The sequence below is a fragment of the Panthera pardus genome, unplaced genomic scaffold (genome assembly GCF_024362965.1).
Source record: "Panthera pardus isolate Hobbes unplaced genomic scaffold, ASM2436296v1 HiC_scaffold_17, whole genome shotgun sequence".
NCBI lineage: Eukaryota > Metazoa > Chordata > Mammalia > Carnivora > Felidae > Panthera > Panthera pardus.
In genome coordinates, this window is record NW_026526732.1 from 105,573,552 (window position 1) to 105,592,213 (window position 18,662).

The 18,662-nt window shown below is 38.1% G+C and overlaps 1 protein-coding gene across 3 annotated transcripts in view; it reads left to right on the forward strand.

The window, feature by feature from the left end:
* The window catches only part of PTCHD4 (patched domain containing 4), a 180,367-nt gene extending 165,932 nt beyond the window's left edge, over positions 1-14,435 (forward strand). For all 3 annotated transcript variants that reach the window (XM_053904813.1, XM_019457366.2, XM_053904814.1), the window contains one exon: positions 12,474-14,435. In XM_053904813.1, the coding sequence (XP_053760788.1) occupies positions 12,474-14,107 (1,634 nt within the window). In that variant the 3' untranslated portion in view covers positions 14,108-14,435. The remainder of the gene's footprint in view (positions 1-12,473) is intronic.
* Positions 14,436-18,662: the final 4,227 nt, after the last annotated feature.

Below are 18,662 nucleotides of genomic sequence, written 5' to 3' on the forward strand. Positions count from 1 at the left end.
TGAACACAAAAGCCTGTACTCAGGACCCCCTCTGCCAGGCTACTATCCACATGACCCACGGTCCTCTATCCCCTGCCTTTGAGAATTAACACCTAACAAGAAATTGTTATAAGAAGCAGAAAAGATGTAACTCTTATTTATAAATTCATGCTATGACAAAGCCAAGCTAAGCTGTGGACCACTAAAAGTGGAGAAAGTACTAGAAAGTACTAGAAAACTTCCATCTCAGCTGAAAAGGAAGGCTGTATTCATCAGGGATACATTCAAATAATATCAGCTCTGTCATTTATAGGGCCTTCTGCAAATGGTCTCTTTGCTCTCTGGACTGATGGAACTCAGCCATCTGTCCAGCAGCTCTGCTGTGTTCTCCTTCTGGAAATGACTGGGGTTCCCTCTGTGAGTCAGAAACACACAGTGTCTGGAAAGCTCCCTTTCAGCTTCCCTCCTGCTAAATGAGAGCAACTCTATTAGCAACCTTGAATAAGAACACTCACGCAAGGAATGCCACAATCAGTTGAATCTAGTTAACGAAAACCCTTTATTAATCAGTGCTTTTCCACAATTAACTTCTAAGGACAAAAAAAAAGAGGCAAGTTTCAAAATAAAAATCAGAGAAGAGAACTTTTAAACTTTTCTCTAAACCTGGTACACATTCATCCAAACTCCCACACTTCTACAACTACATAATACTCTTCAATAATAGCTAACATTTGTGGGAGCACAAATTGTGTGCCAGATATTTGTACTAAGGGTTCCATGGGTCTATTTTTCCTTTAACATAACAATCCTTTGAAGGAGCTACTGTTATGCTTTTGATTTTAGAGATTGCCAAATCCAGCCATGGATTAATTTGCTCAAGGTCATACATCTAGTTGATGGTAGTGAGGAAGCTCAAACCCACACAGCATGTAATGCTTTAACCAATATGCCATACTGCCTCCTGATTTTTTGTGCATAATAAAATGATGATACTGTGGAGTATTATTCAATAAATAACAACAGCTAACTCACTGAGTGCTTCCTGTGTGTCAGGCACTGCTGTAAGCACATTATAACTACTATTTCATTTAATCTTCTTATTTGCCCCTTAAAATAGGTGCCATTTTTATCCCCATTTTCTAGACTAGGAAAATGAGACACGTAGAGGTTAAACTAATTGATTCTCTCCACATCACACATCACACAGTGATAGAGCCAGAACTGGAACCAAAATGTGTTACTCTAGAGTACATCCTTTTAATTGCTACACATACTGTTTTCTTTTCAACTTCCTTCTTTCCTTCCTTCCTTCCTTCCTTCCTTCCCTCCTTTCTTCCTTTAGGACAGAACACGGAAGAGTAATACAAGTCTAATGCATTTTAGAAAGATTTTCTCCAATAAAGTTAATCAACCAATAAAAGTTGAATCAAAAAGGAAGTTCTGGTTGATTAATTTAATGGCTATTCAAATGATCCAATTTCTGGGCTTTCTGGTTAATTGAGTTTCCACTGGCTTTAAGCCATTCTGTTCAGAGAGAAATTCCAACACATGGGATATTTTATTTCATCTTCATTGGTTAAAAAAAAAAAAAAAAAGTCACAAAACACTCAAGGATGCTCCCAGAAAACTTGCCCTTTGAAGCATTACACTTCTTTCAAGAATTCATGCTACAACTTTGAAGATTTCTTTTGAGTGATATTTATTAGGAAACTAAAGCTATGCGTAATTTAGGTTTGCTAAGTAAGATTACTTCTATTTCAAACATGTTTCCCAATGATTGAATCAGGCATTTTGAAATCATTCTCCAGATCTTGATGTTACAGAAATCCTAATTTATCACCACTTTTACTCTTTATAGGATAGAAGATCCCCAAAGCTTATAATTAATGAACTAATAAATTCAGACATATGGATGTGATATGGTTTTCAAGTGGGACAAATGGGAGTTATTAAACTTCAGAAAGATGACATTTGACCATATTTTCCTAATGGGAGGCACTCAGGAAATGTCCTCCAAATGAATGAATTAATTCTTCTAACTAATTTTTGTTCTTTAAGTATCTTTCGCTCAATAAACACTATATCTTAATTTTCATTCATTCTTACAAGTTCTTGTATTTATTATTTTCTTCCATATGATTCCTTAGTCTAAGTCTTGACTTTTTAAGCATGTGCTTGTGTTTAGTTTCTAAACTGCAAACTCACTTCTTTTAACAATTTTAAGATTTTCAGCCTGACCACTCATTCTTCCATTAATTGCTCTTCTTTGCTTAAAACAATGATTTCTTAGTATCACATGACTGCTTGCTCCTCGCTTTTCCTATTAATATCTGTGTTATCTTCCTCAGAACATCTTCCCATTTATATACCCAACTGGCATTCTTTTTTCACTGAGAACACAACCAAAATATTTCTTCCATCAGGAAGCCATCCCTTGATTTGGAAATTCAAATCCTCCAGGGCTTAACTCTGACTCAGTACTCCTGCTCTAACTCCTAAACTCAAAGAAATCAACTTAAAGTCAACAACAAAAGCTTTAACTTATTTTGTTTTCCAAAAACACCTATTCATAATAATATGTCAATGCCCCCGCAGTCAAGGACCACCAGGAATACTACTATAAATGAAGAAATTTGGATTAACCAACTCATTACATTGAGAAAGAACACATACCATTGGGGACTGTGGAACAATTCAGGAATAAGGTATTAGAATGGACTTATATGATTTTTGCATGTGTTAGGTGATTTGGAAGAGGGTTCAAGACAGCACGGTTGGTCACTATCAAGAAAAGAGGATAATTCTATGATCAGTTATCTTAATAATACTGACACCTAGAAGGCAAGAAGACCAGACTAAAGACCAGGAGATGAAGACTAAACTGTGATTGGCAAAGAAACAGCAATCACTCCTACCATTCTTGACATTAGAAGGTGTTTGGTTCATTTTATGGCGGTTTTTTGTTTTTGTTTTTATGTTTTGCTTATATTCGGTCATAATCATGAGGTGGTCTTGTTTTATCTCAGTCCATCTCAGTCAGACTGGTCTTATCTGATGCAATTCTGCCAGACTGTCTGTGGTCAACGCTAAGCCTAGCTGTGGGTGCCAGACCAGGGCCTGGCAACACCCAAGGCCAACTTGACAGCTGCTTTTCTCTTTCTCAAAAGCAATGTATCTTCATTTCATAGAACTTGAAAGACATGGAAAGCATTGAGAAAAAAACAAATAGCTTGCTTGTAGTCTTTTTTCCCCTGAATGGGAATACCAGAAAGAGGGAGAGGACGAGAAAGCAAGCCATCGTATGCACGCTGGCTCTGCAGGATTGCTTCATCTTCTGGCAGCACTGGAGGCGCCACAGCAAGAAAAGCTGAAAAGAGAGCACTGGGGATCCCCCCCCCCAAAAGCCAACTCAGCTGTGGTGGTAAAGATAGCAAAAACCAAGCTGCATTCAGAAGGTGGCATTCCACGGCAAATGATTTGGAATGTTCTTGATGCAAACAACCTGCTGTTGCCAGCACCAAATTTTTCCATTCAATAGAGCACTTACCGTGTGCCAAGTGCATATGTTAACTTATCTGAAACTGATAACAATCCTATGATGTAGCCCCCATTGTTATCTAATTATAGATGAGGAAACTGAAATGTAGAGCGGTTTAAAAAAACAACCTGCCCAAGGTCACAGAGCTAGGAAGAAAGGGTCCTGAGATTTGAACTCAATCAATCTAACTCTGGGGATGTGCTAGTAACCACATTGTCTACCTAGTTTTACCCCCTCTGAGTATTAAAACTTTAGCTGCAATAGTCACCAGGTTTTGAAACAATCCCATTCCCTATCTCTATTGCTATTTCCTTCCCCTTCTTTCTCTCTCTCTCTCATATGTATATTGAGATCTACATATACTCACATGTGTATGTGAGGACACACACACACACACACACACACACTTATTAGATTCTTTACACTCAACTTTATGTAGAACTACAAAATAAATTAGCAAAAATGATGGAATGCAACTCTGGAGTGAGACTATATGCCCTTTTCTATACATTAGGATATGTATAAAATACACAACAGCTCTGAAAAAACATACAGTAAGAATCTGTTACTAAATTCCATTTTTTTTCTCTTAGGAACCTAATAAAATCCTCTAACCTCCTACTAAGTGCTAAGAGTGGCTGTTCAGATTCCTTCTAATTCCTCTTTTCATTGCAATATGGTGCCTCTTTACCATGCGTTTTAGCCTATTTCCTTCTGTACGAGGATGGGGACATTTCAAGAGAAGTCACTTCCTGGGTAACAGTAATATGAAGCTAGACCCACCCCCATTGCACGACACCATCACAAGTTTCAGGTAAAACAATCAAATATGCCCCTGGCAACAGCAGCTTGCACCTGTTGGGATGAGCACCGGGTGTTGTATGGAAACCAATATGACAATAGATTTCATATTAAAAAAAAAAAAGAAAAGAAAAGAAAAAAGAAAATTCCTGTTGAGGGGCACCTGGTTGGGTCAACCTGTTAAGCCTCTGACTCTTGATTTCAGTTCAGGTCATGATCTCCTGGTTTGCCCATTGAAGGCCCACATCAGGATCCAGGCTGGCAGTGCAGAGCCTACTTGGGATTCTCTGTCTCCCTTTCTCTCTGCCCCTCCCCTGCCCACTTTCTATCTCTGTCTCCCAAAATAAATAAATAACTAAACATTTTTTTAAAAAAAGAAAATTCCTGTTAAATAACATCCTACTCTATGTCTTTTAGGCTATATAGGTATCAAAAGGCAAGAGCCCTGGCCATCCTTTGTGTATAGAGCTTGATAATCACCTGTTTATTCTGATGAACATTGATTAAAAGTAGTCAGTCTAAAATACACACTGATCACCACCTCCAGGTGAGAGATCATGAGGATTAGAAAATGTCTAAAAAAATCCATCTCTTAGGGAGCAGGAATACTTTACAAAATCATTTCTACCCTGCCAAATAACAATTTAGAACAAGCTTTTCAATTTGATATTCCATTTCTCAGACATTTGTAACGCTGAACCAGTCAAATTAATGAATTACATGCTACTGTGCAATTGAACGTCACTGATACCTATCATTGCCTCTGCCATAGAATCACCACCAAGGTAACACTCAAGTGCCCTTCTCAGTAAAATGAGGGAATTTTTATTTCACAGACACTTATGCTAAATATAGAGTTCTTAGTAATAATCACGGCAAGCACACTTAAAAATATATCTTTTTTAATGTTTATCTATCTTTAGAGAGAGGCAGAGACAGAGTGTGAGTTGGGGAGGGACAGAGAGGGAGACACAGTATCCAAAGCAGACTCCAGGCTCTGAGCTGTCAACACAGAGCCCGACGCAGGGCTCGAACTCATGACCTGAGACTGAGTCAGATGCTTAATTGGCTGAGCCACCCAGGCGCCCCTTAAGAATATCTTTAAGACTAGACACAGATCATGGCCAATTCAATTTCACAAACATTTATTGAGCGCCAATTAGTGTCAAATAATTGAAATATAAAAATGGAAAAGACAGTGCCTACCCTAGACAGTGAGGGCCTTACAGACTTACATAAAAAAAACAGGCACACCGATGGATAATTTTATTAGTTGACATTACCATATGTGTTGGAATGCAGAGAGGCTTCTAAGCATGTGAGTTAGGGATGAAGAGGGCAACCAGAAGATATTAGAGATGAGATCATGTTTGAGTGGTATCTTTAAAATATAAGCGGGAACAGCCAACTAAACAGAAGGAACAATGGATGAGTATCCCATATAATGCTGAACAGGTGAATGGTAACTAAAAATGCTGATTCAATATCCAGATTTTGTGGTGGTGGGGGTGGTGGTGGAGTTGTTATTGTTGTTGTTGTTCTGTTGTTGCTGCTGTTAGCTGCTTTACTGGCTCAGTTGGCTGGATTTTATTTTTTTCATTCATTATTTATTCATTTGATTAGTATTGGGAAGTCACCTAGCCTGAGAGCCCAGTAGAAAATCAAAATACGCTTTTCCACCTGAGCTTAAGGGTGATTTCCACAAACACAGTTACTGAAAGCATAGCCAACCAAAGCAGAAGTAAATGAGATTAAAGAAATAAATAAATGAGATTAAAGAAATAAAAAGATTTCTCTGGAGCAGATCATAAGAAGGAATATTATTTTTGCCTTAATTCTTATGTTGCTGAAACCAGAGATATCAAGCTCTCATGACCTGCAGAAGGCTTGACATATTCAAGTATAAAGGGAGGCCCACTAGTACATCTCCTCGAGGCAAATGAAGAGAATTCTAATTCAGCTGATTAGAAAGAATTAGAAGCCCACAGATGGTGCTTATTAAAGTAATATATCAAGAAAAGCCCAGTAGGGAGTACTAATTGAATCAGTTACAATTAGTTCTGATTAGATTTGATCCTTGTTAAAAGTATTTTCTTTGGAATTCTGGTTTGGGGAGAGATTGGGTTTGGGATTGACATGGAAACTGTCAAATTTGTATTGCATTTACTGATGAACAATACTTCCTTGGAAGGAAGTCATTTTAGGCTGAGCCCTGTCACCAGAGTTTTCCTAAGTCACTGTAGGTACAATCACAGTATGGAAATTTACACTGGAATACAAGAGTTTAGAGAAATGTTGTTAAATGTGGGAAGGAATCTGTTCTCAGAGAACATCTGTCTTACTTTAGAAGTCCTGTTTAGTTGTCTGTAAAGTGATTACTTCAGGCTCAAGGGAATTACAACCCATTCTGAATATTGTTCAGCTCATTTATGACTGAAATCAGTTTTGTTTGGTAACAAAAGTGTATGTTCTTAAATTTTAACCATTCAAAATTTTCTCTCTGGCTGACCTACAGTACCATGACCAAAAGAAGAATCCACATAATCTTCATTTTTTTGTCATATTTATCCATTGTAAATAGGAGAAATTGTTAAATTATTGTTAAATAGAGTAATATTCCTAATACTAATCAAACGCCGGTTCAATATCCAGATTTTGTTTTAGCCAGGTGTCATGTAAGTTTCACTTGTTATTGCACAAGGCTTCCCTTTGCTTTCATTTGGAAAGAGGTCTCCAACAACATTGCTGAAGACTTTTGGAGTACTCAATATACACACATACACCCAAATCTTTTATTTCATTGCCCTCCTTGAATTGTCCTCCCGGTTCCAACTCTGTCCAAAGCATTTTTAAGAGTTCTCTGTTTTTTCATGAAACTTTGCCAAGAGAAAGCTTAGTTATCCCAGTCGAGCCGCTTATTATGGTATTGTAATATAGTTTGCAAACATATGCTAATAATTGAAGGAAATCATGATCAAAGTTTGGCAGTCATCTCCTGAAATAGTAAATGCATTGTTCCAGCAATGGCATAAACGGCTATACCAACAAGCTAATATTAAAACCACAACCACCTCCTTTTGATTTACAGGCATTTGTGCCTGAATTCATGTCATTCCATCAGTCTAGACTGCATCATCCTCTATGTGTCAGAAACTTTTGGAGCTTTCCCTGATCCCTCAGAAAGAACCAGGTGTGTTTTCACAGTCCATAGCATTCATCTCCGCTTAGAAAGAATTCCGGTTATTCTTTACAATCCAATTAACGGCTCACGTCTATGACTCTCACCAGTCAGCAACTCGAATGGAGTGGTTCATAAAGCAGAGGCCTTAGGTGGAGATTAAGGATTTGTGCAGGAATGGGAGAGAAACAACAAACTGTCAGGACTAAGCACCAAAAGGAAATACGATAGAATTAGTTCAGGTCATGGTCCAGTGGGGCAAGCCACACTATCATCATCATCTGTGATGGTAGGTCACTTTCTTTAATTTCAGGTATCTTGTCTGAATTGCAATAGGACCCTTGGTAAGTGTGGAAAACTAGTGAATATACACTTTTAAAAAGCTATGGGAAATAGCTGGGCTTCTTTCAAGTGAGTAGATGTTCAAAAAATGGTTTTAGCCTCAGAATGGAACCCAAAGTCAAAAGTAAGAAACCAAGAGAGAAAATACTGCAGAGGTTTGGAAACAGGCTTCCCACAGTTGACAGGACAACTGGATAGCGACAAGAGTAATCCCAAATTCTAATTTCTCTTTACAGGAGCCCTGTTCTGTTAGATAATTAAGTAGTTACCAATCTGGATGGATGGATGGATGGATAGATAGATGGATAGATGGATGGATGGATGGATGGATGGATGGATGGATGGATAAGTTTAATACATACTTGTATACATACAAAACTGGCAGAAATATGCAAAATTGTTAACAGCAATTATCTGTGTTGCAGGAATATAAAATAACTTTGAACCATTATTTTTTCCATCTTTCCCAATTTTTTTGATGGAAGTATGTCCTGTTTTTACAATCAGGAAAAGGTGATTAAAATACATATGTGTGTGTGTGTACTTTTTTTTTTTTAATTACACCAGTAATTCTCAATTGGGTGCAATTTTGTCCCCCAGTCAGCATTTGGCAATGTCTGGAGACATATTTGGTTCTCACAATTGTGAAGTGTGCTGCTGACATCTAGTTAGTAGAGGTCAGGAAATTCTTCTGAGCATCCTACAGGACAGCTTATAAAATTCATATCTATAATCTCTGTCTCAGAATTACCCAAGTGAAAATGACCTTCTGGTCTGACAGATATTGGAAAATAGTGTGTTTCTTGTTTACCTTTATGTTTTATATATTGACTAGTATAGGTACTCATGTGTAACAAGTCAAAATAAATACATATTGGGTTGAATTGAATGAAAAGTGTATACTTCTGGACACAATATAGATATAAAGATGCATAATAAATCTTAGAATAAGTAATGAAAAGATACATTTTTATGACCCATCTAGAATCAAGAATTGATTTAATTCAATAAGAGATTAGTGGGCATCTTCTGGGCATCTATAACTCTGCCAGATTGTTCTGCGAAGCATAAAATGTATTCCCTGACCTTGAAGAATTTGCACTCTAACCAAAGAAATAGAACATATCCTAGGAAAACCATTTTGTTCCAGAGCAGAACAGCACATGGTTTTGTGCCAAAATGAGTAACTAATTAGTGCAGTAAGACTTTAAGGAACAGAAAAAAAATCAATATGTCTGGAATTGTCAGAGATGAATTCCTGGCAAAGAAGAGAACTGAGCTGACACTTAACAGATTGATGGACAAAACGTCCATATGACCAGCGATAAGGAGAAGGTATTGCAAGACAGAGAAAAAAAAGCATGAATAAAACTAAGAACTTAAGACCAATCATGGGCAGGTTCATGGTGAGAAGAAAGACTACCCTAGCTGAAGCAGGTCATAGATTAGACCAGCAAGGAAATGGCCAGATTATGGTGAGAATCAAATGATTCCTATCCGTAGGAATAGTCTGTAAAATATCCAAACCTATGAATGGGATAAAATGTCCTCTCCAAACAAAGTTTGGAAATTATGTTTTCAGTTTTCACTTTATCACACTTAAAGTGGTTAGTTAACCTAATATAGTTTAGCATCATCTTCCCACACGTACAGACCTTTGTACTATATAAAGCAACAATCTGGCCTACATAGTGTACCTAATATTCACAAAAGTGACCATTAGTAAAGGAAAGCCAAATTTAGCTGTAGCCCCATGTAGCCTTCTCCCCCTTATAACTACAAAGATAGCAAGAGTCCTCATTTCAGAAGAGAAGTGCTCTAATTAAAAGAATTCTTTTAATTACTTCAGCTAATATTCTAATATTATGTTTTTGTCAAGGGAATGAAAGATCCGGTATTCTGTTTTGTCAAGGAGTCTTGCAGAAGATAGAAATGAAGAATTAATGATGTTAAGAAGTATTAGACTTGGGACTCCTGGGTGGCTCAGTCGGTTAAGCATCTGACTTCAGCTCAGGTCGTGATCTTATGGTTCATGGGTTCGAGCCCCACGCCGGGCTCTGTGCTGACAGCTCAGAGCCTAGAGCCCAGAGCCTGGAGCCTGCTTCAGATTCTGTGTCTCCCTCTCTCTCTGCCCCTCCCCTACTCACACTCCGTCTGTCTGTCTCTCTCACTCTCTCTCAAAAATAAACATTTTTAAAAAATTAAAGAATTATTAGACCTAATGCAATGCACATACATGTTGAGCTAGTAATTAAATGTAATAAGTAATAGATCACTGCCTCCAAAACAACAACAACAACAAAAACTTACCTTATACATAAATGCAATTTGCCTAATCTTTTCTATTTGCTAGGATAAATTTATCTTTTCTGACTGGAGACCCAGAAGAGAGAACTTTGGAGAATCAATAGATTTATATTTAGGATAAGAACAACCCCAATGCAGTAACAATTAATAATTAATCTTAAAAACTCCCAAAAGAGATGAACCAATTTTTTTAATCAAATTATAATTTGATTATATATATTTAATATATATATAATTGATTATATATAATCAATTTGATATATAATTTGATTATATATATTTAAATATATATATATATATATTTAAACCTGTAAATACTAGAGTCAAATTAACTATAAAGCAAGAATTCTTAGCTCCTCATAAAAGAGGTTTAAGTAAATGTTAACTCACCTACAAAGCTTTGTTGGTTAGGAAAAAGTTCAACTGTATATGATAACCTTACTTACAGTGGCTTAGATAAGCAGAGATTGGGTTCTCTTTAAAGATAATTAGAGGGGCGCCTGGGTGGCTCAGTCGGTTGAGCGTCCGACTTCAGCTCAAGTCATGATCTCACAGTTTTTGTGTTCAAGCCCCACGTCGGGCTCTGTGCTGATGGCTCAGAGCCTGGAGCCTGCTTTGGATTCTCTCTCTCTCTCTCTCTCTCTCTCTCTCTCTCTCTCTGCCCCTCCCCAACTAGTGCTCTCTCAAAAATAAATAAATGCAAAAAAATAAAAATAAAGATAATTAGAAACGATGGTAGACCGTGGCTCTTACTGGTGGCTCCATGATACCATTTACGGCAAAGCCTCTGGTTTTCTAATAAGCATCCTTAGGTGACTATCAGTTATATTATCCAGAAATACATCATATGAACCACCTCGAGTTGAAAGGTAGGCTGAGAAATGGTTTTTAATCGTGCCCATTGTAGTCCCAAATAAAAGTAATAAAGAAGGGGAAAATTATGTACGCCAATTAGCAACTCTATCAACAACACAGGATCAGTGGTTATAGTAAGACCTCAGCCATTATGTTTGTTAAAGCATTGCTAAGTGAGTTGCTCCAATATCTAGGTGTCCCACAAAGTCCATTTTCCAAGTTTTCTTGAACTAGGTCATTTTGTGCCTTTAAGCTACATCCTCCTCTAATGGATTTCTTGGAGAAGAGCCCAAGCACAGCTTGTATCCATTCATAGAAAAGGTTTGTGTGTAGTATTGCTTTGCCTACAAGGGCAAGAGTGATGCATGAAGATTTTCTCTCAGTCAGAAAGTTACCAATTGATGCATTGTGGATGGTAATTGACAGAGCTAATTCAGGGAAGTGAAAAAGAGGGAAATTGAAGGTATAGCATAGCCCCTTTGCTTTCCCAGCTGTTTTCTGCTTTGGCTGGTAAGGAAGCAAGTGGTGGTATCTTCAGAGCTCTTAAATGCCTGGGGTGGGTGAAGAAGCAGGCAAGGTGGGGAGCGGAGAGGGTGGTGGCAATTCAACATCGAACAGTATCTGGTACATAGCAGGTGCTCAAGTAATATTTGTGGAATAAAGCTTTTGCTTATTTACGCCTACTAAAGAATGCACAGAAGCTGATTAAAAAGAAGCATTCCACATCCACTTTAAGGAAGTAAATGCTAGTCAGCGTTCATACTGTGTGAATAAAAGCTCTGTGAGGAACCCAAAGGAAATACTTGCTATGATCTCTTGTTCTGAAGGTCTTCCCCTGTCTTTTATGTGACCTGGAGGATTTTTTCAATTCACACTCAATGTTAATTAATCAAATCTATAGGAATTGGTTTCTAAGCCATCTGGCCACCAAGCAGATTATTAAACATTGCAAAATCAATTTTAAGTGATTTTTAAGTGTTGAAAATCATCTTATAATTTCCTAAATCAGCCCATAAGTCAGCTTGAAATGGAGGTTAGGGACTCTCAGTCAATACATCAACTGATCGAGCAGTCAATTGAAGTGGGGCATTTGAAGATGTATGAATAACAGTCCCTGCCATTTACAACTTATGATCCACTTAGGGAGACAGCATGTGTCTGGGGCGGGGGCGTGGGGGTGGGAATCACATAATAATGTCAATTATACTTACGACTTGTAAAATTAATAAGACAAACAGTACATGTTTAATTTTATCCAGAACACCAATTAACTTGGACTTCACTAAAATAGACACCCAGACTAACTATATCCTGTTGCGTAACTCAGATTTTGAGACCCTGATATGAGGATCATAGCATTTTGAAGATTAGAGTATAAAGTGCTGCTTAGCATTGATAGTCTATAAAGAGCTCACTTGAGCCATAGGAGGAAATAAAAACAATGATTCTTTCTCTTTTCTAAAAAAAAACTAGGTCATGGAACTAAAGGAGTGTTTGAGCTTCTGTCCGGATGGCGCAGAACAAGAGAGAATTTACCCTTCAAAGACAGGGTTGCAGATGCCTATTCTGATGTGATGGTCACCTATACCATGACCAGCTCCTTGTACTTCATTACCTTTGGCATGGGTGCCAGCCCATTCACAAACATAGAGGCTGTGAAGGTCTTCTGTCAGAACATGTGTGTCTCCATTCTGTTGAACTACTTCTACATTTTCTCATTCTTTGGCTCCTGTCTGGTCTTCGCGGGCCAACTAGAGCAAAACCGCTACCACAGCATCTTTTGCTGTAAGATCCCCTCCGCGGAATACCTGGACCGCAAACCTGTGTGGTTCCAGACAGTGATGAGTGACGGGCATCAACAGACATCCCATCATGAGACGAACCCCTACCAGCACCATTTTATTCAGCACTTCCTACGCGAACATTACAACGAATGGATTACCAATATCTACGTGAAGCCGTTTGTCGTCATCCTCTATCTCATTTATGCCTCCTTCTCCTTCATGGGGTGCTTGCAGATCAGCGACAGGGCCAACATCATCAATCTACTAGCCAGTGATTCTCCGAGTGTTTCCTACGCCATGGTTCAGCAGAAATATTTCAGCAACTACAGCCCGGTGATAGGATTCTACATCTACGAGCCGCTGGAGTACTGGAACAGCAGCGTCCAGGAGGATCTGAGGAGGCTCTGTAGTGGGTTCACTGCAGTGTCCTGGGTGGAGCAGTATTACCAGTTCCTGAAAGTTAGCAACATCAGTGCCAGTAACAAGAGTGACTTTATCAGTGTCCTACAAAGTTCGTTTTTAAAAAAGCCAGAATTCCAGCATTTTCGAAACGATATCATCTTCTCCAAAGCAGGGGATGAAAACAATATTATCGCTTCTCGCTTGTATCTGGTGGCCAGGACTAGCAGAGACAAGCAGAAGGAAGTCATAGAAGTGTTGGAAAAATTGAGGCCCCTGTCCCTGTCAAAGAGCATCCGATTCATCGTGTTCAACCCCTCCTTTGTGTTCACGGATCATTATGGCTTGTCTGTCACGGTGCCTGTTCTGATTGCAGGCTTTGGTGTCCTCCTGGTGTTAATCCTGACTTTTTTCCTAGTGATCCACCCTCTGGGAAACTTCTGGCTCATTCTTAGTGTCACCTCAATTGAGCTGGGCGTTCTGGGCTTAATGACGCTATGGAACGTCGACATGGATTGCATTTCTATCTTGTGCCTTATCTACACTTTAAATTTTGCCATTGACCACTGTGCACCACTGCTTTACACATTTGTACTAGCAACTGAGCACACCCGAACACAATGTATAAAAAGCTCCCTACAAGAGCATGGGACAGCCATTTTGCAAAATGTTACTTCTTTTCTTATTGGGTTGGTCCCCCTCCTATTTGTGCCTTCAAACCTGACCTTCACACTGTTCAAATGCTTGCTGCTCACTGGGGGTTGCACACTTCTGCACTGTTTTGTTATCTTACCCGTGTTCCTAACCTTTTTTCCCCCTTCCAAAAAGCACCACAAGAAAAAGAAACGCGCCAAACGGAAGGAGAGAGAGGAAATTGAATGCATAGAGATTCAAGAGAACCCTGATCATGTCACTACAGTCTGAAGGGTGTAGACAAATGGATTATTTTTCTTTTCCAGTATTGCACAATGATGCAGGGAGAGTAAAGCTCACTCCTCAGCTGCTTGGGCTGGCCAGGGGTAACAAGGAAAGTCAGATCAAGAGTGAATTGTTCATGACACATCAAGGTGTCCACTTCCTGGGGGGAAGAGAGAATCAAAGAAGAGGGAAATGTTCTTTACAACCTTGTTCTCCACTAAAGATAAGTTTGGGGATGTGATCTTAGAGCTCTTCCAAGGAATGGACGAATGAATGAAGCGTTGGAAGGCCAAAAGATCTCACTGCTTTTAAAAATAAAATGCTTAAGAAAGATGGAGAGGAGTAGAAAGGGGGCCTCTAAATAGGGGAAAAGACAGTAAATGTCAAAATTGCCATGGCATTTTTCTTATTTGTGTTTTGAACAGGTTGGTCAAAGGAAACCTATGCACTTGGGAAGTACATATTTAATCCCGTCTAAACCAAAGGACTTCCCAATCCATTTTACGTGTACATATATATGTATATATACCATATATACATATACTTAGATTTGTCTTTAGTGAACATTGATGTTTGTGTAGAAGAAGCTGTCCATTTGCAGATGGGCTGGACTTTCTCTAGAAAGTCAAACCTGCCTTAGCCAAATACAGATACATTGATGGCAACTCAAAACAACTCAAGTGTTTCAGCAGAAAGAGTATTATACAACTGTGTGATAAGCGAAATAAACAGAGATGTCAGTCCATTAGATTCTACATATCATGTCAATCTTGGAGATTCTTTGGATGACTTCAGAAAAAAATAAAATCAAAAAGAAAAAAGAAAACATACACACACAAAAGGCATTTAAACCAATTACCACATGGACAAGGGTTAAAATTTCATGTTGGAGCTAAATAGTTGATAAGGCTTTTCATTGAGGTCTAATGGTTCGCTATACTCGGGAAGGCTGGTTTGGCTGCTTTCAGAGAGCTTACCCACTGCAAATGAACATTTTACACATACTGTCCATACATGTATGTATAGGGTACACGTGTGTGTGCGTGTCTGTGTGCGTGTGTGTGAGACCGTTGAGGTATACCATAGGTACAGTGTTCTCATTTTAGATGACGAATATATACTGCCATGGAATATAGATAATTAACATAGGAAAAAGGAGATCTAACTAAGAAATGTCGTAGAACGAAACAGAGTAAATGGATCATCACCACTCATCATGCGCCATCAACTGGTTCTTAGTGTAAGGAAAATATTCTAATCCTATAAAGTCTAGTGTGTTCCTTGCATTAATATTTGGAACATTGACCCAGGCCACGATCACTATAGTAGTGATCACTATAACTACCGCAATATCGTTTTGTAGCTTCTTGCAATATCATTGTTCTTGTTCCCTGGAAAGTGCTCCTCAGCTGGCCCACCCCCTGGGGTGTTCGTAGCTCTCCATGGGTCACGTTCACTGTAACTGCTGCTGAATTCTCTCTCGGAACAAGTACCGAGGTAAATGTTTTCATTGAGTTAACGTTTAAAACTGCTCCCCAGCAGATACACTTAGTCTGTTGGGTGCTTACTTGGATTAATGCTGTGCTTCCTGTCACAGAAAATTCCTAGAAAATGCCTTTTCCATGCCAACCAGTAAAATAAATTAATTTTCAGGTAGGACTGAACAAATGTCCAGTGATGATAAAAACATTTAGTAAGCTCTTTTACCTGGAAGAGAGCTACTGTTTCCCACCAACTTCAGTTGTATATTTTAATTGAATTTCAAATATAAAATCTGGAAACAAAAAGGAAAAAAAAAGAAAAGAGAAAAAAAACACCTCTTGGACTCAGTTAAGTTCAAAAAAGAGATACAAACCATTCCATTCTGGTTGCAGTCTGGAAATGAAGTTGATAGATTAATGAAGTAACAAAACAATAAAACAAGTATACTTTTCCAGATAAGGAGTTTACCAGGATATTAAGGGAAAGAAGCACTGTCTCTAAAATGAAAACCATTTAACGAAATTTTATTTTATTACGTGAAGTTTGTTTTGTCCTACCTTGAGGTTACTGAGTTTCTTTCTATTAGAAATGATTCGTGTCTTCTCACTTGTGTTCATGTGGGCACAATAGCAGTAGATCAAGTATGCAAAGTAATTGACATAAACATACACAGCTATTGTTCTCCTATTCTTTGTGAAATTCACGTCACAGATAACCCTAGCCTTTTGCCTCCTGAACAGCTCTGCTGGGATGAACTGGTATTTGATACTAGTAGACCTGTAGACCATGATCTCATATCTGAAGTAGAAGTCTCTGAAGAGTTAGGCTTTGAGGGAAAGGAGGGGGATTCTTCTGCCATAGTTTACTCACCCTTTGTGAATATTTGTTTTACATCCCTTTCAAAAGATGGGAAATAATCAACCGAGACATCCCATTAACTATTACTCCATTGTTTGCCCAAGGTGTACCATTCTCCATTCATTTACCAATTTTTAAAAAGCTTGCCTATTTGGGTCATTTTTTTTTCTTGATTACCTTAGACAATTCCATATTCCATATATGAAGATCGGCAGTCTGATTTCTAAAAAACGAATGAAGCATGCCGGTTGCCAAATGCATGTGAGGACAGTTTGGCATCTATTGCCAAACCACCAGGACAATTCCAATATCCTACCTGCGTCTAGATAGTCTCTATGTGGATGGAGGAAAACAGTTCTTTTTTAGGTTATGTCTTCAAGGATCACAGTGAGTAAAATAAATGTGAATTTCTCATTGCTCAACTGACAAGAAGGGTTGGATTTTGGAAGGGTCGTTATCTTTTCCAGGATACCATGGTATTCATTAATGAACTGTAGCAATAATTTATTGAAATGGAATTTCTTGTTCTGGAAGAGTTAATATACCATCCAAAATGCCCTAGCTCAGTCCTAGGAAGTAATTTAAGCCCATAAAGAATCTAACTGAGCATCATCTGACCTCCCAACCTCACTGTGCGACAGATATTTTCAAATATTCCGATTCCTCAATGCCAAGATACATCCTAACATATGAGATCATGATTTGTAGGTAATGCCCAACCTCTGCCTTTTTCAATAGCTTATGTGTAACTCTCAAGTTTTTCTAGTTTACTCCCACTGTTTTTGTCCATTTGGGAAATACTCATGGTGTTCAAATTGGGAACCCATCTACTGCTAAAAGATGACTCATCAACCCTGGAAGAAAAGAACCCGTGGGAAATATGTCATATATGTAGAATATTGTACTTTGCTGAAATATGGTTTTCTCTTAAAACAAGAGATTTTAAAGTTTGTAGAAAGAAAGAAAGAAAGAAAAGAAAGAAGGAAAGAACACACCTTTTCTGAATTTAAACTGCAATGTGGATTTATTTTCTTCCAACAGATTATAAATTTGAATCAGAAAGTCCTGTAAGAACTCCACTCCCCATGATGGTTAATAAGCTCCAAAGAGGTGCTCACCTAAATTGCAGAAAGAGATTTGGTTAACTTAGACCATGCATAATATTTTAAATGAAAGGTGTGCTTAAATGTCACCCCATGAATTCTTCCAGGGATCGGGAACCTCTCTGACAGGTGTGCATGAATATTCCATGAAAGAATTATTCTTCCCTATGGTTGTATCATGTGAATGTTTCTTTCCCATTTGATTCCTATTTATTTCCAGAGAATTTGGGTTTTACCTTGTGAGTTTAGAAGAATTATGACAAATGAAGCTCCTACGAAGCTATAATAGCCATTCTTGAATGTTGAATTCGAGAGGGTGAGAGCTTTGTCCATTTTGTAATTACCCACGCACTTTCCCATAATAATCTTCCAATCCTTCTAGGCTTGTGGTTAGAGCTAGGGATTAACTATTGCCATCAGAATTACATGTATTTTTATAAGTTGACTGTAAATACCATAATTACACTCACATATTTTTATAACCAAATAGTTATGAATGCCTGGCACTATGCATGCATTGTTACTAATAGTACATAGATTTTTACAAACACTATTTTCATGGTTATTGCAACTTTTATTAAAATTCTCATATCAGCTATTCATAAATGCCTTGTAGGTTTTGGTCTCAAGAGCCTAAAGTCCACAGAAGGTTTCATCCCAAGGGGGACAATTTAAAAATTGCCTTCCCTGGGTGTCAATAGCAGCAACCTCTTCTAGAATGTCCTCTGAAAAATCCTAGAGGCTAAATCTGGCTTCCAGGTAAACAACATAGCAGATTCTGTGTTAGTCAGTAATTATTCCAAGTTTAGTTTCTTATGTTTGCTGATCTCACGGTGAACCAGAGAGTACAATACCTTGCGACTGAAATTTAGATCTGCCTCCTGTGAATTGGAGAACTCAATGATTGGCTCAACCTCTTTTTAGAGAGATCTCTCTGTTCTGTTGGTGTTTGCCAAAGGTATTGATAATCTTTTCAAATGTGAGCCTGAAAACTGTCATTTTTTTTTCAAAGTAATTTAGAAGCACTTTTATTCCCTTTAAAAACAAAACAAAGAAACAAAAAATATGTCTTGCTCCTTCTGTGTTACAAAACAATTTTGTGACAAATTTTATGACAT